At 37.2% G+C, this 25,951-nt stretch overlaps 2 protein-coding genes across 6 annotated transcripts in view; both read right to left on the bottom strand.

The window, feature by feature from the left end:
* Nucleotides 1–13,917, bottom strand: part of drp2 (dystrophin related protein 2) — a 109,047-nt gene extending 95,130 nt beyond the window's left edge. For 4 of the 5 annotated variants that reach the window (XM_043258029.1, XM_043258027.1, XM_043258032.1 and 1 more), the window contains exon 1: nucleotides 13,180–13,897. The gene's annotated coding sequence lies outside the window, so the exon portion shown is untranslated. Of the gene's footprint in view, nucleotides 1–13,179 lie in introns of all 5 variants that reach the window. The other variant, XM_043258033.1, reaches the window with a different exon arrangement.
* Nucleotides 13,918–14,119: 202 nt separating this feature from the next.
* Nucleotides 14,120–25,202, bottom strand: cenpi (centromere protein I). Its single transcript, XM_043258034.1, has 20 exons — nucleotides 24,903–25,202; nucleotides 24,495–24,632; nucleotides 24,204–24,322; nucleotides 23,478–23,585; nucleotides 23,299–23,347; nucleotides 23,137–23,183; nucleotides 22,897–22,986; nucleotides 22,673–22,804; nucleotides 20,666–20,791; nucleotides 19,552–19,672; nucleotides 19,330–19,424; nucleotides 18,978–19,095; nucleotides 18,649–18,713; nucleotides 18,272–18,381; nucleotides 17,191–17,326; nucleotides 16,889–17,013; nucleotides 15,963–16,011; nucleotides 15,262–15,480; nucleotides 14,834–14,875; nucleotides 14,120–14,699 (listed from the first exon to the last, which is right to left on the bottom strand). The coding sequence occupies exons 1-20, from the start codon at nucleotides 25,063–25,065 to the stop codon at nucleotides 14,559–14,561; spliced, it is 2,193 nt and encodes a 730-aa protein (XP_043113969.1). The 5' UTR covers nucleotides 25,066–25,202; the 3' UTR covers nucleotides 14,120–14,558.
* Nucleotides 25,203–25,951: the final 749 nt, after the last annotated feature.

Raw genomic sequence — 25,951 nt, 5'->3', positions numbered from 1 at the left:
CTTAACAGGAACAATTATCTGTGTCTATGGTTGGGTATGAGCAAGTCAAACAGGGGTCAGTGTTGTTTGGAATCACGCGTTTAATGGGATAAAAAAAGACAAACGGGCTTCGTTCTCCCCTTTTCATCCTATCACCCTTCACATATTCCAGAGCCCGAGCTCTTATTAGTCAGATATCGAACTGACCCCGGTTTGAGGACTGACGCGTTTGCTTGACAGCGTTCGATCGATACCGCTTGCCTTGATATCTGTGATCACTGACGTTGCAATTACAGAGGCACTTCAGTGATCCAGATGTGCCTCTTTTGACATAAATCATTCAGGATTTCGTTGGTGTGAGGCTACGGTCCGTTTCAGATCGATTAACAGGATAAACTTTATCAGCAGTATAAGGTTACCAAAATACATAAGTTGCCTTCAAGTCTAGTCCTTAATGACTTTAATGACTCTGATGTGAAGTGTAGTGCCTCAACCAGCAAATGTGACATTTACGTTCATGTTTGTATTACGGTTTCTGAAAAAAAAAAAAGAAATAAATAAAAATCACAATTCCTTCTCGTCACTTATCTGTCATATCATGATACAGGCAAAAAACAATAAGAATAAACACAATAATAATAATAATAATAATAATAATAATAAATAATAATAATAATAATAACTAAACACCAATTATAACTCATGATTTTCAGTATATCAGAATAATTTCTGAAGTGACATGCGACACTGAAAATTCAGCCTTGCCAACACAAATAAATAAAAATTTAAAATATATTTATGTAAAAAACAGTTCTTTTAAATTGTGAAATAATAAAATGAACAGCATAATACTGCACTTATTATTGCATCAATCAAACAAATGCAGCCTTGTTGAGCATAGGATACATTTCTTAATTACTTTTCAGAAGTAGTGTCCATGTGAAAAAATAACCGGAGGAAGTTCTCATAGAAGTCATAAACAACACCCCTTTGTTAAAAGAGAGGGAATTAATTTCAGCCAATTCAATCACATTTTGGAATGTATAAAATGTATTTTCAGACAGAGACAGACAATAGTAGGGTTATAAAAAAAAAAAAAAAAAAAAAAAAAAGATAAACCTTGTCTGGAAGCCATGGATTGTGTTTAATTCATTACGCTTAGCTAGGGGCATATTGGTAATTTCAAAGCCTTTGTGCTGGGTTGAATTATTAGAATGCACCTGTTCATCAGTCACATTCACGTCCATACTAATCAGCACACTCAAAGATAATAAAGGCCGTCCATGCATGCTAATTGAAACACAAAATGATAAATTTAATTGAGCTGATCTGTGACAATATCGCCGGATGCATCAAAGCAGAATAGATGAAGGTAAAAGAGGCATTTGAGGTTAATGACTTACCATTATTTGGTTACAGGCCTTTATTTATTCAGCTAAACATGTTTCAATGAACTTTGCTCAATTAGACCACAGCATAGGTTAGTGAAACTTTTCACCCTCAAAACTAAGGATCGCCTTATTCCAGATTCCCCTAAAACCAGTTAAATCTGGTCCCTTGAGTCCGTCTAAAGACATTCCATTAATAATAGAGTCTCCTGGATGAGTTTAAGTCTATAACTCTCTTCCTGCCAGCACTGAAGATTCTATACCTCTGGCGCACACCTGGCCAGTTACAAATACTCTTGCTAAAATATCAATACAAGTCCTTTAGACTCAAACAGCAACCATGCATGAACGCGCACACTAAAAAGGCTTATTTAAATCTAAATCTGGTCTGCATTTGAGAGTTACATGGAACAAGCTCTGTTAAGTCTCTATATAGAGTATTAAAGTAAGAAAGGCATTGGATATGCCGCTGACGGCCTGTATTTTGAAGATAACTTTTGATGTTGAGGCTCCATCAAAAACTGATGTGATGGGAGCAGAGGGAATGCAGTACGGGAACAAGCCAGCCATTCTAACATCAAAAAAATGCCTGCTGTGAACAAACATTGAGGTATTATTGAAGGTAGTGTTTTGGCACCTACATTCCTGCCATCCATTACAGCTTAGGCATCAGACTCCCCGGTGTCAATCTTCCGATAAAACCAACTCCAATGGGGAAACATGTCATTTATGAGAGTCATTTGCATTTAAATTCAGATCAAGAATGGAAGATGTCAAGCTGGAAGGCCATGAAACAGCAAATGAAACTTCAATGAACTGGGAAAACTGTTACACACAAAATCAAATGATGATCAGATCTGCTTGAAGAGGCAAGGCGATAATAACAGACGAGGAAATGTAATGGATATTGAACTTACTGGAATAATTGTGATTGGGGCTTGATTGTCTTGGAGACTCTCTCTGTGCAGGTTTAGTATGCCGACGCTGTCAATTTTATCTGACAGCTGGAATGAGAACAATGTCGTGGACGGTCAATCGCGTAGATGGAATCGTGTAGATGATGTTTGCCAAGGCTTAGTTAATGAATTCTCTCCTCATAAATATTCATTTAGTGCTCTTACAAACCCAGTCCCGAATCTAATTTACACCGCCAAGCACCGGTTAAACAGACAGAACTGATAACTATTCCACTCCGAATTCAGATTAGGCGACATCAGTTATTTCTTTTTAAATAACCAAATCATTTTGCAGCACTTGCGGAGAACTATGACTAAGTTTGAGTCAGGGAGGAAAAAAAAAAAAGAATGTCATCCAATCTGGACCAGTGGTTAATTCAATCCAAGACAATCATTTCAAGAGGAACTGTCATCAATTTGCCTACAGCTCAAATACTGTGCCAGCTTTAACAAGATTAGAGTGAGTGGATTATACAACTATGCTGCGTTCTTAAATCTGACACCTCTGTCACAGATGTGAAGCCCGAGCGAAGATCGTCTTCATAAAAATGGCGTGTTTAATGTCACTGCTATATATTAAACGGGCTATGAAAAGAAACACACAATGTGAACGAACATTAAAGCAGATCAAATGTGCGCAGACACTTTTTTTTTTTGCCTGTAGCAGCTCAGCGGTAAGACCTGGTTAGCGCAAGTAACTTAATACTGTTTAATTGAATCATGTAACACTAACACTACATTAGAGACGCTTTGCCTGCCGCCCTAAGAATTGATGTTTTAGCTCTTCACAGAGGACATAACAAATCAGCGTTTGTCCTCTGGAGGGAAAACACATCTCATGCCTAGTGCAGTTTTGTGCCAGGTTAACATTCATTCGCCTTCCTGTGACTCATCGCATTCCTCATCGAAACAGATCAGGAGAGGGAGAGAGCGAGCACTCAGAGGAGACCAGCTCTAAAAATAAAGAGGATAAGGCATGATTAGCATATACTTCCTGCCCCCTTACTTATGCCAGTGTCTCAGCAGACAGGAGGCAGCAGATTGTTTCAAATCTCCGGCCTCTCCGGAGCGCCGCAGGCTGTGGAAAACACAGCCCGCCCTTCGTGCCATTAGCGCTGTGACCTCCGCGGTGTTAGATCGGGTTTTGGGTGAGAAACTTGCAGGGAAGAGTAGGGCTTTATCACGTGTCATTGAGGTGCCTGCTTTTAAACCGTCCTCGATCGTACGTGGACGTTCAGAAAGGTCAAAGCCAATCTGGCAAAAAAGGTCATGCTTTGACATAGTCGCACAGCTGAATCATTTTGGATCTGGTCTGCCGAACAGCTTGCAGGCCGTTTAGAATCGAAAACTTTAGGTTGGATGAGGGAGAAGGTCAAATTGTCGTGTCCCTTTAGATGCAAAAGGTTTAACGAGAACGCTATCCGGAAAGATAACGATCTTATAATTTGTCAGACGGTTAGATTAGCCGGAGGAATACGTTTGGACCTTTGAGAGTTGTTTCCATAGGAACATAAATAACATTTAACAGCCATCAGTGCTCTCAATATGAAGCAACAGACGTGATCAAACACCAGAAAATGATGAGAGAGATGATAAATGAGCAGAGAGCAGCAATAACTGTTAAAACGTAACAAAGTCTGATTTTAATCTAATCTTTTTTTTTTGGTTTAAGGATAAACAGAATGAAAAGGCGTGAATAAAAATGATATAAAAATAATAAATTATAAAAATAATTTTAATTAAAAATAATTAAAATGCAGTAACTAATGAAGACAATGATAATGATCAGAATATTATTATTGCTATTATTGATGATTATTATTTTATTACTAGAAGAAAATGAAAAGTTAATGCTTACATGCTTCTTAGTATCGTGTTTAAAAATATATATATACTTAGTAAGAATAGGTTATTATTAGTTATAATAATAACCTTAATTCTTATACACTTTTATTATTATTATTATATTAAAATATGCATTATTATAAAAATACCAAGTTAATGATGTTAATATAATTGATCTTATTTAGTTTACTTATTTAGGTAACAATGCTTACTTTTTTTTTTATATTAAAATAAGAGGAAAATGAAAAGTTAATGCTTACATGTTTAATATCATCAGTATTTTGTTTTGAAAATAAAATCTAATAGTAAGAATTTATTATTTTTAGTTAAGTTAAACATTCAAAAGTAATGCTAATACACTTAATACTATTTTAAATCTTATTTTCAATAATAATAAAAATAATAATTAGTATTATTTTTATGGCTGTTATAAAACTTGCCTTTGCATGAACAATAAATGATAATAATAATACTAATAAGGGTAATAAAAGTTTACAATCAGTACAGACATCTTCAGTGACACACCGAGTAAAATTTCACTTACAGCTATAATTCATTCCCCTTTTGTGTCTTTAATTCGTGCAGTACACTGAAGAAATTTTATATAAAATATGGAGGAGCAATTTGAACAGTGTTTTAAGTATCACAGCACCCTAGAGAGATGGCAAACAAATGGACTGCATTAATAACCCAACAATAACAAAAAGACGAAAACAAATGCCTTAGGCAAAAATGAAAATAGTGTGCCCTCAGTTTCTTGTCATGGAAATAAATGGAAATTTTTGTAATAAAGATCAAATGCTGTAAAGAGTCACAACTGAATTAAAACAGTACAACTAAATATACTCATGCGTTAATTCTCAAAATGATGCTTGCATTTACATGCTGTCACAACCGATGCGGAGCAAACTGGCAAGTTGCCTCCGAACAACAGGTTTCGTACATGCTAATTAGAGAAGAAAGAATAACTTCACGCTTGTAGAGGTCTATCTGTCCTCCAAATCAAAGAACGAACGGCACCTCGATAGCAAATGATCCGAAACCATTCCCTTTTAATGAATGCCGCCTCTCTCCTCCCATTCCGGCAGAGAAACTAAACAACGTAATGACACATGCCACTAATGAAGAACATTCTCCAGTGCAGACACCAAATAAAATCAGACAGAATTAATTACAGTGAGGCGGACTGACCTTTTCAGCTTGATAAATCATAAAGCGACGTTAGGCCTGTGGACACAGAACGCCTGGCTTTGATAAACAATATCCTCCCTCCCGTATTGACCTGAGAAAACCACTGCACAGATATTACCAAACTGAGTTCTGATGGAAAGCCGCTGTCCGTTGCAGGTCTCTAAAGTATTTTCCTTCTGGACCCCTCATACATTTCATCAATTAAGCTATCGTTTCTTTGTTTTTGGTTTTTTCTCTCTCAATGGTGATGCATTCCATCATTACATATTGAGCCCAAACAACTTTTCTTTGGGAAAAATGCACCCTCGGCTTTGAAAACAGTCTTTTTAACTCCGTTTCTAAAGCAGCTGCATGTTCTGTGTACTCCCTCATTATGAATTCCACTTTTGATTGGTACATTTCAATCACAAACCTATTCACAGAAATCATGATTGACTGGAGTGGAAAAAGAGATTGAGCACTTGACAGTTGCCAAAGAAAGTTTTTACCAATCCAGAAGTAAAATCAAGCGCCGATCTTTCATAACTATTCTTTGATATGTTATTTAAACTTGATCTTTAAATATAGGCATGTTTGTTATTGCCTGATGTTAATAACGAGATTTTATCATCGCTTAAGAAGGCAGATTTTCATATAAAAAGGAAGCATGTCTAATGTAGTTTGAGGCTTCATCAGAGCAGAATCTTAAAAAATTCAGCATTTTAAGAGAATCAACTTATGGATTATGGATCTGCGTTTGGGCAAGAAGCAATGGTTTAAAGTTAAACCTCTTTAATAATTTCTTCCTTACAAATGCACAGCTTCTTGCACAACATGTTTACTGATAGACTGGAGTCGTGTGGATTACTTTGATGTTTTAATCATCATTTTGGACTCTCATTCTGACGGCACCCATTCACTACAGAGAATCTGTTCGGCCAAATCTACTCCGATCATCAAACAATACGTCTTGGATAGCCTTGGGGGTGAAGAAAATGTTTGTTTTCGTGTGTACCATTTCTAAAAGTTGGTTTGTGTTATACATTAGAGTGTCTAAATTTTCTTGTTAGCGCATACACACAATTATGCCTTTGGTTCACAAGTCACACTACCAATAGCTGTCATTATATTTAACTCCTTTTCCTATCACAACACAAAGGCAAAAAAAAAAAGCTCTGTTTTCACATCAACGGCCCTTGACCTGAATACAAAGCAAACACGACGCAATTACGTTCACATTTGCTGATCACTATAATTAGCACGCATTAGCTTACACAATACTTGTTGGACTGGCCATTTGAAAACATTCACACCTGTTTAAAAACTGTTGTTAGGACCAGTGGGTTCAAATTCTAGCTACTGTGCTTCCGGGGGGGCAAATAAAAACAACACGCAGAGACGGTCAAACACAGAAATTTGCTAAATGCATGGAGCCATTAAGACATATTAAAAGGAATGCACTGCAGCAGTTCGCTCTAATGCACTAATGTTATTGATTGCGAGTCATGGTACCAGTTCGAGTCACAGTCCGTACCAATCATGCAGTAGGGTAAGAGAGGAGAGTGCTGCAATCTCTGATAAACCAGCTCTAAAAGCCCCTCCAATGCAAGTCTGAGGCCGTTCTCTCAACCGCTGTACAGAATTGGGTGTTTGTGGTGATATAAAAGGAACTCGTTGTGTATGAGGTGATGAACTCATAAGAAAAACAAAGAAACTTTGGCTGCATCTTATTACATTCTGTAGTTGTGAATCACTATGATGTGCACAAAAATTCTGGAAAACCACAAAACGTGACCTAATTTCTAGCCACGTATGAGTTAGCAGAATAAAACAAAGCTGGCATATGGCCAGTGTTGTTTTTGTTAACTACTTTTTTTTTTTTTACAATAATTAGCATAAAACTGAATATAAGCATTAGATGACAAGGTTAAAATGAATTGTGTTAAAGGGTTACTCCATCCCGAAATTAAAATTATATATATATAGATATTTTGGATGAAAACTGGGAGGCTTGTGACTGTCCAATTAACTGCTAGCAAATTACACTGTCAGTGTCTTTAAAAGTGTTAAAGATATCATCAGAATAGTCCATCTGCCATCAGTGGTTCAATCCGAATGTTATGAAAGCACAATAGTACTTTTTGTATGCAAAAAAATAAATAACGACTTTATTCAATGATTCGTCTCCTCTGCGTCTCCATTTTGAAGAATATCCAATGCACGCAAACTAAATATTCTGCTCTGTGTCAGCCGCACCACAAGGACGCATTTTATGCAGGATTATATTTCATTCAAACCAAAGCATAAATAAAGGTAGAAAACGTATTGTGGCTGACAAAAGAGCGTACGCAGTTTCCGGATATTCTCCAAAGCGGTGCTGTGATGAGGTGGAGAGACCTTTTAATGCTTTACAAAATGGTTCCACTCGTTAACATTAGTTAACATGACTTAACAGAAAATAATTCCAACGCATGAATTAATCTTAGTTAACGTTAATCTCAACATTTACCAATGCATTATAAAAAAAATCAAAAACCGACCAAATGAAAATGTTAAATATTATAGCATATAACTAATAACAAAACACTGCATATGGCATTGTGCATCAAACATCATGCATTAAGCAAAGCTTCAAACAGAAGCTCCAAACGTAAAGGGAGATATTAGTAATATTGCAGAAATGACTGCCTAAAAAAAACTTTCTACTCATTACGTTTTAAATTTTAATGTAACTGAGCAATTAAAAGTTTGGTTAAAGCAAAACAGCCAATAACACCCGTGTCAGCATCTTCATACAGCTACTACTATCCGTTTCATATTCCATCTGTCCTTTGTCAAGAAAAGAGAAACTATATTTATTTAAAGGTTACACTGCATTCTCGTCTAATCTCCCTCGGCGTGCCGGCGTGTCTGACAAAACAGGAGAGCAAAGGTACATTCGTCAACGTACCTATGGATGACAGGGATGAAGAAATACAGCCGCTTCTCACTCAGCCACAGAAGCGTCAGGCTGATAGACTTTGCAGGATGTCTGATATCTTTTCAGAACTCACATCTGTAATGCTGAGACAGTGGTGTCTCACTCCATAAACAAGTGGGCAGATAAAAGAAAAAGAGTGACCAGGATTCAAGTGCAGTCACCCCATCGAACACTTACTCACCCTTTATTCAACTTTGTCCTTAAATGACTTATGAGTTCACTGAAGGTCCCTCTTCTATTTGAAGGAAAGCAAGACTTTGTTCTCAGGAGACATCAGAAAATCTGCTTTTTGTAGGAGCACTACAAAATTCCTAAAGGGACTTTTTAAGATTGGAATGACTTAATGTTGAGTAAACAAACTCCTGTGAAACATCAAAAAAAGCGGTTTATCAAAATGCCTGACCTGCTCTTTTCCATACAAAAAAAGTAGATGGAGAGCAGTGGGTGTCAAACTTCGAAAAGCACCGAAAAAGTCATCTATATGACATGTGTATTATATTTAGAATATTGTGAAGCCATACAACAGCTTTGTGTGAGTCATTATTCGCAGAAAATGTTACCTCAAAAAAATAGCACCAAGAATCTCTATTCTATTTCTATTATTTATTTTCTTTTTATTATAAAAAATGTCTAATACTAGCACTCTTTTCTATTTCTATTTTATCTAAAAAAAATAAATAAACTTGATCCTTTAACTAACATTCTCTATTCTTTTTCGTATTCTTAATTCTTATCTACTAATTAAAATAAATAAATAAATAAAACAATTGCTTGTGTAATGTCATAGCTCCTACATATTGTTGCTCTCTCGGTTTGATTGCCTTTAGCTTTTTCAAGTCTTTAACTGCTCCGAATTTGTAAGTCGCTATGGATGAAAGCATCTGCTAAATGATTAAATGTACTGTAAATTTATTATAAATAAGAAACTTTTATATTGTTCAATTGTGGTCACCATTCACTTTCTCGTTGTGGAAATGAGCTGCCTGGACAAAACTACATCTAGGTTCCTCAGAATAAAAAAAAAAACTAATTAGAATTTGAAAGCAAACCATTAGTAAATGATTTAAGCAATTTATTTGAAAAGCAATACAGTAGCCTCAGTTTCAACAAAAATATTAAAACACCACAACCACCGATTATAATTAAGAAATATATTTGAGCACCATACCAGCTTATGAGAATGACACCTTTTTTTCCTTTTTTTTCATAAATAACTGCAGCCTTGGTGAGCCTAAGAAATTTAACAGCTTACATACCCAAAACATTTTTATAGTACTTACAGTCGAAAAAAAAAAAAAGTTAATTAACAGATGCTTTTATTCAAAGTGAATTCCAGTAGTCTTATATGAGGTTCAACGGTGATAACTCCAGTGATAATGGTATGCGCCACACAAGCATCGATTCAGCATACTTCTGGTCACCAGCCTAGAGCGTTACCCACTACACCACACCACCCCCACAAAAATGTGCTTTATTTATCTTTTTTTTTTTTTTTTTTGTATCTATTGCTTTCTCCAACCAACACGCACATAACCATATCAAACCACAGAGAACAGGCTTTGGGCATCACCTTCATTTTCATTAACATCCTGCTGCAACCAGTGGAGACAAAACATTGTGTCCCCTTATCAATCCATATTAAGGGTGCCTTCTGAGTTTCAGCCTGAGCTGGATTTCGGGAGCCCAGCGCATAAGGCCATGCGGTACAAGGCAGTAAATAAAACACATAAATGTGCCACTGCAGACAACCAGCAGACACCGGCCCTTTCAATGTTAATAGGAGAGCATTGGTTACCCGACTTTAAATAATGGCCTCCTGCTTCTATCTCTGGGGTCAGGTACCCTAGGTGGCTGGATTTATGGAGTTAGCAAATTGCTTTTCTATCCTCATTCTTTGCGCCTCTTTCTGTCTGCTCATCCTTTCTTTCAACTCAGCGCGTGGATGATGGAAAGGAACAGGGGGGTGATTGGCCTGTTTTTCACGACCAGAGAGCAGGACGCGTCTCAAGGCCAGGGGAAAGCACAGAAAGACGCTCATCAAAAGGCACAACTCTGCCGACACGTTTCATTACCGCGACGTTTCTCATAGCACTAAAACGCTTTATTCCAACATAGTTGGGGATGAGGCCACCGGTGAGGCTGCTGCCAGTCAAGAGCGATTGCGATGACCGAGGACATGTCTCCGCTTCTCAACTCAGAGCCGTATTTGTTGCTTCCCTTGACTGCTGGTTCATATATCCAAACACAACTAAGGCAAACCGAGGCTCTGGGATCGCCGGCAAAAACATCAAAGGCCAGACTGGAGATAAACAAGATTACAAATTTATATAACCAACATAATATGGCCCGTACCTGAGGAACTCGAAAGACTAGAAGAAACTACACAGATTTGTTTATCACGGTCTTGGCAAGGCACCGTATTGATACACATCAAACATTCTAGTTAGGATTTTGTTCTAGTCCCGCAACTATTCTTTTTTTTCCTTCATTGCAAGCGCCGGGATTTCCTTCAGGAGATGCAAATCTAGTTTATTTAAAACATATTGAATTATGGCACGCAGAACCTTCAAACTGAACTTTGAACACGCTCAAGAAAGTTGCTCTCTTGCTGAATCTGTGTCGCCAGAACTCCTGACATTTTTAGATCACTCCTCTAAGTGAGGCAAAACAAAAAAACAAGGTAAACTTCCCCTGGTAGTTCTGTGTACAAGGCACCGTCTGAGCAAATAAATAATGTAGTCCAAAAGTACATGCTGATGATGTGCAGAGGGAAAACAAATCACCAAGAAAATGAGTTACAATTCAGAGGTGTAGTGGCACACACTGCACCAATAAATGTTCTTGTCAAAACACATTTCAAAGTGCATTCAAAACTGTGTCATCTCACAAGACTTGCTGTTCATCACCAATTCAACATTGACGACTGCAAGCGAGGGAATGGACATGCATGACTTGGGGGAAGAACAAAGGAAGAGGAATAAATGTTGAATGATTGGTAAATGCATTTGCAGATTACGCAAAATGATTGACAATTCGTGGTTCCCAAAGTCTGAGACAAAAAGAATTTCCATTTAGAGTCATTCATGATTACTGTGGTAGTATCTTTGGTAGAGAGGATTTTCAACTGTAAGTGAGGTACCAATCCATTCAAACGCATCGTTTACTTGCGTACAAAAAGCCTTTCTAATCTTTCGTGCACAGAATCAGAGAAATCAACATTCATGACTTTTCCATGACTGACATCTCCTTTCCTAGGCCTAGAAATCACAAGTGTAAAATGATCCTCGTATTTCAAGGTTTCTTGTGCTATATAAGCTTGAATACGACAGCGAGTGAAAGGGTGAACTTAAAAAGAAAAGGGGAAGAGGACTGTGACAGTGGCATAAACTTTGAATGAATCATGTGAATAACAAAGGACGAGCTGATAAATCGGAGTGATGACTCTTGATCATTTCAGCAGGATCACTGTCTATCTAACGCTCAGATAGGGATAGACACTTATTACTTTTCCTCTTTTTGTGACTGTTCAGCATGAACTGCCACCAAGCTCCAAAGGCTGTCGGCGTTTCACAGAACATCAAAGCATGAGTCACAATAGTGCTTTTAAAGAAGCTTCAACCTCATATTATACTACTGTGAGACAACATTGAAAATTTATGAACGTGATTCGGAGACAAATGTCAAAACCCACACACATTTCATTTTAAAAAATGTGAAGTACTGTCTGCCTGGAAATAAAAGAGGAGGGAAATTTGACTGAATTCTAATAATTACAAAGAGACATCGCTAGAAACAGTTCCAGGGGCTGTGAATAACAAAAACGTATCAAAAGTTTGTCTGCTTTTATTTCGAACCGATTCAATGATTCACATGAATCGGTTCTTTTCAGCGGAATCAGAAACACACAGCGCTACCAGTGTTGTCCGATTTCCAAACGAATCATACCGTGTTGTATTAACTAATGAATCATACGACGTTTATTCCTACCAACTAAAAAAAGCGTAACTAAGTTAAAATACTGAACTGTTCTCTGCACTAACATTAATACGGATTCTCTATTTGAATCTGAAAACTTTTTTGATCAATGCTGCTTGGGCGCTTCTTTTTTTTTTTTTTTTTTTTTTTTTAATTGACTGATAACTACATTCATTTTGCAAATCAGCAAACTCGTTAGAACGGTTATGGAATTAATTCTACCGCAGAATTACTTGGATTTAATAAAAATGCACGAGATGTGTTACTGTTATAGGCTAATATGCGACGATTTTATTAAAAATTTAAAATAGCAATACTTTTTAATATTTCATTTTTTTTAAAACAAAAAACAAATACGTAAACACTGTCAAGTTAAACCTGTTCTGTTCAAATCTGAAAGGATCTCAGTTGCCAAACGACTGCTGAGGGCAATGCAATAGGAATTGCATTCCTTTCCCCCCCATGAATATTTCTCCCTCAAAAGTATTAGAACAGCTACTAAAAGAAGAATCGACCAGAATCGGAACTAGAACCCTTAATTCTTTACGATCACCGTTCCTACAGGTTATAGACACGCTTAAATCAGCTCATAAAGTCACCGGAAGATGACGGTCATAATTTAAGCGACAGTTCCAACCAAGATATTTTTTCTTAACAGAGCGTCGGACAAGATAATAAATCACAAGATCCGCTCCACCGGCCAGACAAGACTGTTCACACAAGGCCTTTCTGTAAAGCACCGATCGAGGAGTTTGCATTAATTAACGGACACCACCAGCTTGATGCATCTCGCGTCTCTAAACGGAAACTACAGGCATCGCGGGAGCGTGACGGTCCTGACCGTCGTCACCGCACACTTGTCAAGTACAAGCAAATAAAGTCCTACCTTTTTTCTTTGAAAGGTGAGAAACTGCGAAAGTGGAGCACTTCAGAATTCCATTTTGCACGGACGCTAAGATGAAAAGAGGAAAGCTGCGAGGTGAGTGGAGAAGTGATGATCGGGCAGACGACGACGCACGAATAATCTCTCATACATGAACGAGGACATCAAGCCGAGCGAGGAGGATCGCGTAGTTTCGCGCTCGCAGAATTCGTCGTTTGAAGTTGTGCACCTGCCTCAAATCACGATAACGCACGGGCTGTAATCCCGGAGGTGCGCGCGTGTTCTTCATTCACTCCAAATGAAGTTTGCTGGACGGCATCGTGACGCGCTCGCGCTGAAAATAGCTCGGACCGGAGAGGGGACGCGTCGTCGCGAGGCATCTCCAGAGCCCTTCATAAATACAAAGACGTGTCACGCAGAGTTGAAGGCGCTCACATTTATGAGACGGGCTGTAAAACGTAAAGCCGTAGAGCTTTGCTCAAGCTGCCTCGACGCTGAGATTTCCTAGGATGCACTTGGACCAAGTTACCTAGGGGACGCTTACAGTGCTTCTGTGGAAAAACAATGGTCTTTATTGATTTTTAAAGAAACAGTCTTTATAGGGATTGATCTGATCTTGATAGGCAGAATGTTGATCCTTCACATTAAAAAAAAAAAAAAAAAAATACTATGAGGTCTTGGAGCAAACTAATCTATTAAAATTGATAATTTATGCACGCTAAATTCAATAAATATAATTTGAAACAGTTCATATTTTTAAAATGATAGATTTCAGTAAAACCATGTCTTTTTGAAATATTAAAGTAGATCTGTTTTGATCTGAATTACTCTTCAAATAAAACTACACTGAGTCAAATATACAAAAGCTCTAAATCACTGCAGTTTAATGTACTTAACTTACAAAAACAACAACAACAAAAAAAGTCAAAAGCCTGCACCACACTGCTTTACCTCATGCTGGATCTGAGAACAAAGGGTTTATTTTAAAGTCAGGTCGATCAAAAATACATAGCCCAGTTAGTTTACAGGAATAAAAAACAAGCATATTAATCGATCTTTGATCATCTGTTTAAAATGGTTATAAATAATGGTATTTTGTTTGTTTTTTTTAATGGCAGTAATCTTTTTTTTTTTTTATCCAAATACTAGGGATTTATCGCAATGCTTTAGTTCCGTTTTCTGTGCACAAAGATAAAAAGCAAAAAAAGGCTAAAAATATACACAACGCTTAGAAAAGACTGGAAAGTAAGAAAATGGCTTGTAATGTACATTTAGTATTTACAGTTTTGCAAGTGGTTCTTTTCTGCCCTCTTACGGAGGATGACTTTAAAAATATATACATGTTTTATGAACACCCCTGACACCTGGACTTCCTGCCAGCATCAAGGCTGACTCTTGGGCTGCCCGTCTTCTTGACTATTCGACATGGAGCCATGCCCAGTGTTGGTCCGAATAAAGTTGTTGAGGCCATCAAAGCCTTGATTAAAGAGAAACTCCATATACCAGTTCCAGTACTTCCCGGTCTGCAAACATGAAGAGAAGAGTTACGGTGCTAAATATCGCAACGGAATATGCCTGATTAAAAACATGCTCTCATGTTCACCTGAAATAAGTCGTTTTTTAATAAAAAAAAAGGAGATGATATAAATGTTAGTACCTTTATAGAAGCCAGATGCACGTTCTTCCTCTCCGGCCAACACTGATAAAGAGAACACATAAATATTCATTGTTCTCCCCTTACTCTAAATCTCAGTAGTACATTGCTGAATGTTACAGTCGGACCAAAAAAGGTACTTGTATTATTAAAGATGATGAAAACTCCAGTCTCACACGGCTTCCATGAATAATAAAAAGTGATTCTGTATTAATGGATCCTCTATAAAAGATACATTAATACCACATTTATCTCCTTGTCCGTTCCTAAAGTTATTAGTGAAAAGTGGAGGCCGCGCTGTCCCCAGCAGTGACACAAAGCTTTACACTTGATGTAATGTAATCATCTAATTAGCTTGCGCAGCTGAGTCCCTTTCCTTCGCTCAAACTCTCGTGCTTGGAACGTCACTAGTGAGAGGATCTCTCGCTCACCCTCCGATGAAAGTCGATGGCGTAGCTGAAAAGCGCCGGGTGGTGAATGAGGTCGAAACGGCACCAGGGTTCTGCCACTTTGCTCAGAGCGATAAGATCCTTGTCGATCTCTATATCTGAACCAGGGATGCACCACCAGGAGTTCCACATGGAGTTCACCATGGCTTGAAGGTTGCGATTAAACTCCTTGTATGTATTTCTGCTAATGTGGAACGTTTGCTGTAATGCAAGAAAATATTATACTAAATGAATACGTCAACACCAGGCACATTTTAAGCTCAATTTAAAAAGAAAAGAAAGAAAAGTGTAAATTCAAATTCCACCGAGTGCTTGTGGGTACAATAACACCTTGGTGCAACTAGATTTTAAATGACAAAAGTGCAATGCTGTGATCAAATTTAATGCCGTGTTCAAAATGATTTGGCCATATTTTATTCACTGCAATGCTAGTGCCGTGCTTTGTCTCACTGGGATTCAAATCAAGAAGACTCCATTTCCCTTTTCATCCTCAGCAGGTAAGGTGAGGATTATAGAAATAGCCTCCAGGAGCTTCATTGTAAATTCTTAAAAGCACAGCTTGAAGGTCTTTCTAATTTACCCATTATGAGTAAATTATTCAGACACAAAACCTCTTGCATACACACAGTTGGCTTTTCATGACTTTGCTATGCGTTCATTTTATGACACCGTTTCCTCATTACCTCTCTCTGCTGCTCTTGTTTCTTAGCCAAGGTCAGATTCTTCCGGTATCTGAGAAAAGGATATAACAACAGGATTTTAATAATAAAACTTGCATACGCTAGAATTATTTGTTCCATTTAAAGAAGGAAGAGAGGAGACATAAAATAGTTTAAGTCAGAAAGTGTGAGGGTCAGTAATATTTAATACTTTTATTCAGCAATGACGCAGAATAAAAATGCTACATTTAAACCATACTATGTTTTGAGACATCCATTTTTAGTTTGAGGGAAATTTATGTTGGCAGAAAAAAACAATCCTGGATTTTAAAATTTCAGAACTTATTTGATGATCTTTAAGCAAACAACAGTAATGTGTTTAAATGAAAGCCTAGCAAACAACTGGCCAGAAATGTTGTTTCCTAAAACAATCGTTCTTCACAAGTTCTCATATGACTTTTGTGCTTCTTCGGCTTTTCTTGGGACCTTATAAATCCCCATCAACTTTCATTACATGGAAAGCAGTAGCTTAGATATTCTTGCATATTGGCATGATAGTGTGTGAATGGCGGACTTTTGATTTGTGAGTGAACCTATCCCTTTAAGGCCTTCGCAGCAGCACTGAAAGGTTTGCGTGCTGAAGCAGATGAAAGGATCTTCATACTTCATTTCATCTATTGCTTACAGGCATCATGCCATGTCCATGTAACGCATTTGAAGGTTCTGGCTGTTGCCCTCAGTTTAGCCAGCAGAACACAGGTGTCCCACCGCCATGGGATCAGCACACGCGAAAAAGAGGAACTCACTCTCACCCAGCTCATTCACCCAAATGTTCCAGAAGATGCCCTTAATCTAGCATGGCCAGGCTAACATCTCAAGCAGAAAATCTCAGGGATTGACCAGAGTGATAAAACCACCCATAAAGCTTATAATAAGCTCACATATAGTACCTGTACATGATGTAGCCAAGCCTATCCACGCTGATAGAATCTGCGGCGAAGAGAGCTGGGTAGAAAACCCCAGCCGGAGGCATGATGATCAGAGGCAAACTGTACTTCAAAAACATGTCACACACCTAGACATGACAGAAAAAAAATGTTTGCATTAGCACAAAGATATTAACAGCAGGGGTTTTTTGCACTAAATCTACTAGACAAAAATCAGCACATAAATTTTAGTAAAACTCAGGATGGAGCTTTGGCTGATTTGCCAAGAACATCATGTTAATTAAGTTAATCATAGCTGAGTGTACCGTCTCATAGAAAGCAAGTGTCTGGTTGAGCAGAAGAACATGGCAGTTCTCCAGACGGAGTCCCTCAGATGCCAGCAGTCCCACAAAGCGAACCAGCTCCATAACCGAGTCCATGAAGCCAGACAAGGTCATAGTCCTAGGAAGGAAAGTGCATTATTCTTTTCACTCACTTTTTTGAAAGCATACACAAAATAACATGTGACAAACGAGTTTTCCTTGCAGAACGTACAAAATAAATCAGCTTTAAATCACACCTAGTACACACCAGATGTGTCTTTGTGCTATGCTTGGCACCCACACAATTCGCACAGCACAGAGACCCAAAGCGAAAAAGGGAATAATGGGTGTATCGCATTGATGCATGGCGCACCAGCGCAGTCAAACAGGGTTTTGCCCTTGATCATAATTTCTCCTTCAGCTGTGCACTTCAGTAATGTAATAAAAAAATAACCAAATCAGCAGCGAGAGAGAAGCAATACACGACAGGCGAGGGAAAAAAATAAAATAAAAAAAATCCACCGCACTTCATTACACACCGTTCCACAGAACACTTTTAGGGTAAACGAGGTTCAGACGAAGCCCAACCACAAGAGCAATTCATTGATCTCTTTTAAATATAAAATATAAAGAAATCTGCAGCACTTGGTAAACCTCAGGCAAGCCTTTTAAAAAGTACAATCATTGGAGTGTGGTCCCATTTCTTCAGATTATTTCTGCAGTGTTTTCCAAAACAGTGAGTTTTTGACAGAGTCATTAAAAACTCTCAGAGGACTCGATAAAGTGCAAGTCACATTAAAGACAACAGCATTTGCAAGTTATTTAAATACTAGAAAGCAACACATTTCCAAGACTGTTCAGCTGGAAATAATGCTGGGATTTTATCAGGATTTGATAAGAATAGAATTTTTTTGGGCTATAATATTGTTGGTTAATAACATTTTCTCTGCTTACGTGGCCTTGGTTACATCAACAAAAAGAGCACTTGTTCATTCTTTGAAACTGGTTAAGCCTACGGGGTACTATTACTACTATTATTAACTAACTACAGTTGATTTGTATTTCATATTTTTGGTATACTCACATGGTGCTGTTGCTGTTAAGACTGATGTCCAAACCTCCCTCCGATGCGCTGACGGAATGCCATGTCAGCCACTTCACCAGCATGCTATTCAGACACTCGATGACACTACACTGTGAGGAGGACAATGTGAAAAGGCACATTCAGATAAGAGTGAAAAAATAAAAAAAAATCAAATCCTGCTTTCAACTGCTGTGAGCTTAATCACAGCACCACTTAAATAGCATCCCAGGAAGTGTAAAGATGCCATGGCTTTGTGTAGAAAGAGTAATTCACTTATGTCTGAACGATTTAAGCATTCATTGACAACCTGGCTCGCAGTCATGCTCATCCTTGACACAAACAAATAGAAGGGAAGAAAACAACAATTACATACAAACCTTGAAAAACACTGTAGATGTAAAATAAAGTTGCTTCAGCGGCTCAAATAGAAGTTTTTGCATGTCTATAGATGAAGATAAGAAAGATGAGGTCACAGTTTTACATACATTAATAATTCTGCACGGACCAATAAAATGCTCAAGAAAGTGGAATATAATATGTGATCAATAAACAATGTAGAAATGCCATTATCATTAGAGGGACTGGCCGTTTAACCTTTAGAATGCTACCTGCGTGTCGCTAAATCTGCAAACGCAAACTGTTACAAGAGCAGAGATGGTTCATCTTGAATTCCTCTGGTTGCAGCAGAGGTAATTGGGATACTCACAGAAGCTTGGCATCAAGGGGATGTCACTGAGCAGATCCAGGATCTGCGGCCGCAGTAGACAGCCATCCCACACACTCAGAAACTTATAAAGAAAACTCTCTGTGCTGGAAAATCCCTCCTGAGAAACAACAGACGAATACAAACCCTGTCAACGTGGGATTTTACAAGTAGGGGAGATCATTGAGGAACGCAGAAGAGAAGCAAGCATGCAAGGCACACAAAATGATTGATAGATGTCCTGGGGTTTGTGGAATAAACTGCCACATGTTTCTAATATTAAAGATCCAACCTTGAGGCTGCCAAGGTTAATTTTCCTATTGGGCAACGCTTGTCTTCTGCTGCTTGATCGTACCTGGAGGAACTGCTGTGAAAAAAGGATGGTGCTTAGGAAGCGACAGGCTTCAGAAGTGTTGTCAGAACTCCCGTCCACAGGACACAGCAAAAACTCTGTCCAGAACATACAAGAATAAACTGCATTATGGTACTGAAATGAAATTTGAATGGGAACTATGAAAGCAGTGAGGGACTTCAGAAAAGCATGTAAAGGTTTGGTATTATGGCATGGAAAATTTACCCTCTTGCAGTGAGTGTCCAAGCCAAAAATTAAGGCGCAGGAAGGCAGATTCATCCTGTACACAGTCCAGGTAGTGCAGAGCCAGTGCTGATCCCAGAAGCGAACCCATCTGAGCAGGCAGCTGAAAACAAGATACGACTTCAAAATTAAGCTGCAATATGCTATACAATGCGCATCTGCACAACACAGAGACCGTATATCATAACCAAGAGCTGTCAAAACAGCTGGAGGCAAATAAACCAATTCAGTCATACTTCTGGCTCCTTTGAGACCTGTACTGGAACTGACAGTTTAGTACAACAGTTTAGATGAAACACATTCTACCATTCTACATTCTCACTCTTTTCAAAAACTGTAATTTGTGTCAGTCTACAAACAGCTGCCTCACAATATGGGACTTCAACGAATAATAAATAAATAAACTAAGTGACAGATTGACAACGGACATGGCTGAGTCTTTCTGTAATTAACAAGCAAATGTATCATTCATCTGAGAAATGACTGATTCTAATGATGGGGTTGCCACTGTGAGAAAGAATCAATGATCTATCCTCATGGCCAAAACTTTTTTTCCTCCACATGAATGACTCCACCAGCTTCTTCCTGAATCCTTTCATATTGCAGACTGCAAAAAAAATCACCCTAAAAAGTGGTGCAGGAAGACTATAACGCTATTTATTTTGTGAAATATTTTGCAAAGCACAATGAAGCATAAATGTCTGCAGACCATTAAAAGAGATTAAATAAGGCTTATCGGGTCAGTGGATCCGATCTGTAAATATTTTACGACCTGCCATTTGAGAGTGTAATATATTGTTTAGTGCTTACAAGACACAACAGTGTTGATGAACGTTAAACAAGTCAAAGATTTAATTTTACATCTGAGAAATTTGACAACCGTGAAAAGTTCTGCAGTAACACCAGTGAGATGTTTAATGGCTGTGAGATGTTTGAGGCTTAATGACATGCTCACTGATCTAGTCTTGTGAAGGCTTAGCTCCACCAAGTGGCCAAATCACAGTAGTGCAAGTTCATGTCAATATGATGAATATTATGCAATATGCCATTTTGCATTTAAAGAGCCAAAAATCAATATTATTGACATGTGCATTACCTCTATATTGTGAATGTTCTCCAGTAGCTCTTTGAAGGAACGCAGTTCCTGCAGGCGGAACACCTTCTTGTTGGAGTTGCTGTCGAATGCAGAGCTCAAGGGAGGTATCGCTAGGTGATGTAGTTTCTATGGACATTAAATACATTCAGTTTATAGATTAACTGATACTTTCTTTCTCTGATACTTGAAATTATATTCATATAATTTAAAAACTTGCATATGTGAGACTGGAATATACAGTCAGTTCTCTGCCAAAATTTCCAGTGTGAAGGAGGCAAAACTAGCTGCCAAAAGTCAACAAGTGGAATCTTACCACTGTTGGGAGTAATGCATTAGTAACAATATTACTTTTTGCTGTAATGCAATATAGTGCATTAGTAATATATGGGCAATAGTACACTTTACAATCTCAGTAATGCAAGTAACAAGAACATATTTAAACTCAAAATTAAGTGAGGAATTGACCAACACTGCAAACAGAGAATAAATTCCATAGGGAAAATAGATTGCATTTCCTGTAGCTGTAATTTGATGGTTGACATGACTACACGGATTATACATTAAGACAGTCACACTCCTGTTATTTTCAGTTCAGAGAAAAACGACAAAATGCATAGCCAGGTGCAATCTGTGCGCAACACCTAACTCAACATGGAGAAATAACAGAAACTGAACAAACACCTGGACTGGTGCCACTAACACTAACAGAGAGCTACAGAATCTGAGGAGAGAAAGAATCAAGCAGATGAACACCGACACGCAACAGAAAGAAAATACACAAAATCTGTTTCTATATTTAAAAGGAACGAATATGTGAAATGTATTTGATTTAACTAAATAAGTAAAAACAAAAAAAAAAACAAAGAAAAATACAGACGAGTTTGTTTTGTTTTTTTTTGGCACAGTGCTCGAAAGCCAAAATGACAAAACGTGCATCCTAAAAAGTAAAAGAATCAAAAATTACAGCGTATTTTAGGTTTCTGCTGATCAATCACGCCAGCATTGGAAATGTTGAAGCTGTTCATTAAATAATTGTTTAGCATTCAGCGATTTTACAATATCTAGTCGTTCTTATGTAATATATTTATTAACTAAAAGTAGTTTAATGCATTGAAATTCAGAGACATTAATATTGTAATATAACCAATTATTTTCAAAAGACAGTAACTAGTAATATATCATTTGGAAGCAACTTGCCCAACACTGTGTGTGCATGCACTTAGATGAGCACAAATACTCGGCCACACGTCACTTCACTTCCACTTTCAATTAGTAGGTGAAAAGTACTTGTATTACTGACAAAATTCCTACGTTTACTTTCACGTGAGTGCATAGGAGAACATTTGTGAAATGCATTGTGAAACGATGCACCTAGCACTAGTAAGTCACATAACAGTAACAACATGGTGGATAAAGAACATCCCAATTTGGTCACTGGTCTCCTGGCAACAAGGTGCATTACGTTAGAGCCAATTTCAGACCACAACCTGTCAACCTTGGAAATCTTTTTGTGAGTACGGGGAAGGGTTGTACCGATTCTCAAATTGGTAAGTGAAGAAAGTTTGTCAAGAAAGCAATTCAGCCACATTGGTTGAGGAACAATTTGAATTAATAATAAAATAAAAAAAAATTATAAATGTATTTATAATACATTTACCACACAAATTGTTAATATTAAATAATAAAAAAAGTGGTTTGAATTAATGATTTAAATGTCTCACTCATGAGTACTTTATTATTTTCATTACTGGAAGAATCAGAGTTTTGTAAAGAACCTCAATATATTTTTAACAGCCACTTTTCCCCTCCCAGTGGGGAAACAACGCAATTGACACGAGCATTATTTGAAGCATCAGGAAACTTTTAAAAAGGTCAATTTTAATCGCTACCATAGACATCAGTGTTTATATCTGAATTATTAAGTTTGATCCCAGTATTTCTGTGAAAATATGAATGGCAAGTCCGTGCTCTCTAAAGCTCGACAGTACTACAAAGATGACATCTTACCCGCTTTCTGGAGGATGGCTTCTCTTTCACATCGAGGCTGAGGCTCTGGTCAACTAAAATGCCACCCTTGTTTTTCCTCTGCACGGCACTAAGAGCCACTTTCCAGGTAGAGTTGTAATTCTTGAAACCAGTCTGAAAAACAAAAAAATTGCAGTCTAAGAATCTGAAACACCTGGCAGATGAAGAAAGTTCTGCTGGAAGAAAACAGTAATGAATACACCAACCCTGACTCTTGATGGTAGAGAGAGTGTCACTAGGTCTGGTCGGAACACTTTGTAGAGTGCTAGAAGTTGTGTTAGAAATGGTTGTCTACCCTAATGTGAAAAAGGGAGAAAGACAAAGGACGTGTCATATGAAGTGTATCAAATTACAGATAACAAAAAAATATATATATTTCTACCACTACAGTTATTCTACATTAATAATAAAGGTTATTGAAATATTTATTTTAATAAAGTCTTTACCATTTTGGCCTGGATATCCAACAGTTTCCTGACCCTGTAAGGGTGAACTATGAAATTGTAAAAAAAAAAAAAAAAATAATCAGAACAACAAGCAAATAACATCATGTACTACTACAGAATTTTCAGAAAAAAATAAAATAAATAATTTAGTCAATATCTTACCATGTTCCCGCATGGTTAACAGGTACAACAGGTGGCAAATGAAAGGGCACTGGAAGAAAAAAAAATAGCCTAGTAAATTGAAATGAATAACATATTTAATGCAATTATAAAACATGCCAGCAGACTTGCATCATGGACATATTGTAGACTAGAAGAAAACTTTGCAAAGCACAACTTACCAGATTCTCTTCTGTCACAAAGCTGAAAATGAAGCCATAAATGGATCTCAAGTTGTCTTTGCAGTCAATCAAGTCAAAAACAGTGAGCACCCAGCGGACAAACAGAACCTCGAAAGAAAAAAAATACAAACTGCAGGTTTAAAAACTGCAATGAAACAAAAGCAGTGGCATACATTTATCGTATAACAGATTATGAAAAAAAGAACAAATACATTTATGTATGCTTTAACGTCACATCAGCAACAGAGGAAACATTTTAATTTCACAATTCAGTTATATATATCCTTTTTTTTTTAACAACTATGTAACTATTTTAAGTACATCTACTAAAACATGCGCGTAATAGAATTAATAAAACAAAAGTGATAAGAACAATTATGTAGAGTCTTTTAGAATAATGCATGACTAAAAAATAAATAAATTCATCCCGACAATTGTTTTCGAGAATGTCCATTAATATAATTTCTTAATAAAAAGTTGTCTAGCATTATTTAAAACTGGGCAAAACTACAAGACAAGGACTTGGTTCTATGCATCAGATGTGAATGATGCATTAAAAAAAAAAAAGTCAGAAATCGTAAGACAGATACATATTTATTTTAAAAAAAAACTTAAATGGAAAAATTTGATAATAAACGCCTATGAATGAACATGTGTGTTGTATTACATTTATTAAGAAAACTGATTAATTTTCACCAATGACCAAGTACAATCGACAGGTCTTACCTGTGCATTCATTGGCATTTTGCCCACACACAGCCACGACACCCCCTTCACAATGGCCTCCTGCGGCACCACTGTGGCAGGTATGAGAAACTTTAGCACCCGAGTACAGTTCGCAGTTCCTGTTGGATAAACTGAATTAATCATCTTTGCCACAAACTACTAAAGGCAGTCAGCAACTGCTAATACGTTTTAATTGTTATCAAATTGCTATAATGTTTCTCGTGATAAATTCCTGCTCTTGTTGTAAAGTGAACGAACACATCTGAAAAAAATCTGGGCATCCCAGATTACCTGCATTGAGGCTTAGAGCCAAGTCCAGTAGCACTGTGATGGAAGGCGGAGGAAGACCTTTACTGAGAGCCACTGTCTCCACCACCACCATATTCCTCTCCAGCTCATCATTTCCTCTCACTACTGTCCCAGCTTCCACTGTAACATACAAAAACACATATAGACAGATATTATGACTCTGTGTCATGTGATACAGTATCTGACGACGACACCCTCGCACAAATAAACAAAAAACCTAGCGTTAAGTCTTGAAATCGTCCATAGTCGTTGTCAAGAGTTACAGAAGGAACAACAACAAAAGAAATAAAAAGGAACACTTAATTGAATAAAAAATGCCCATGCTTTTAAACTGTAACCCTATAAAAAGTTTTTGTAAAACGTTTCTATAATGTTTTATGCTGCACTTACCCTGAGACAAATACTTCACCGCGAGACCCAATGGATCCGCCTCGCCTTTTCTCTTTTCTTTTTCAGCCAAACGCAAACTTCTGTTGCTCGCAGAAGAGACGGATAAATCCACTTCTCCGGACGGTTCGGAGCCTAACCCCGTCAAGTTAGATAAATCGGCCATTTTTTCGCTACATTATATCGTTACTTACTTGCGTGTTTGTCTCGGTCGCTGAACTAACCCATTCAAACCAAACGCCAAATCCGCCGCGACCGTTTGGACATGCGCACTGCATCACTTCCGGTACTGCCGCGAGCGCGGTGAACCGAAAGCGGAATATCTTTACTGCACCAATGATGTTATTAATATATGGTTGGTTGTATTTCAAAATGATTTTTTTTTGTTTCGAACAAGATTTAAATATTGACTATGCAAATTATTATATGGCTAATATTTTATACGTGGCTTCTGTGTCTAAGAGAAATATTGAAATATTAATGAATCATATATATATATATATATATATATATATATATATATATATATATATATATATATATATATATATATATATATATATACATACTTTCTACGTTTGTTTGCCAAACACCATAAAATATCACACGAAGTAGAAGAGTGGCTCTGTGTATATATATATATATATATATATATATATATATATATATATATATATATATATATATATATATATATATATATATATATTTTTTTTTTTTTTTTTTATTATTATTATTATTATTATTATTTCCAAGTTAGGCTACTACTCAGAGCCACTCTTCTACTTCGTGTGATATTTTATGGTGTTTGGCAAACAAACGTAGAAAGTGCTTATCTGCCCCCTACTGGACTGGCATAGGCAACGTCAAAGTGGTTGAAAAATTCATTATTATCAGACCGAAATTTGAGACATTAGGGTACTAATATTATTTTCATTATGGTTGACCAATTTACAGTCTGTTTTGGATAAGAATATGCCGATGGTAACATATTCTATCCGTACAGAAATCCATTTAGTAAAAAGTGAGACATAAAGACATAAAAATCACAA

The sequence above is a fragment of the Puntigrus tetrazona genome, chromosome 14, assembly GCF_018831695.1.
Source record: "Puntigrus tetrazona isolate hp1 chromosome 14, ASM1883169v1, whole genome shotgun sequence".
NCBI classification, from domain to species: Eukaryota; Metazoa; Chordata; class Actinopteri; order Cypriniformes; family Cyprinidae; genus Puntigrus; species Puntigrus tetrazona.
Note: the sequence above shows the minus strand (reverse complement) of the source record. Positions and strands in the feature narration are given on the sequence as shown.

What these genes read in the sequence shown, in the direction of transcription:
- cenpi (XM_043258034.1), bottom strand. Translation starts at nt 25,065, where the DNA reads ATGGCCGATTTATCTAACTTGACGGGGTTAGGCTCCGAACCGTCCGGA. An exon ending in AAATGCCAATGAATGCACAG is followed by an intron (nt 23,586 to 24,203) that starts GTAAGACCTGTC and finishes TTTTCTTTCGAG; the next exon opens with GTTCTGTTTGTCCGCTGGGT. An exon ending in GTTAACCATGCGGGAACATG is followed by an intron (nt 23,184 to 23,298) that starts GTAAGATATTGA and finishes ACAATTTCATAG; the next exon opens with TTCACCCTTACAGGGTCAGG.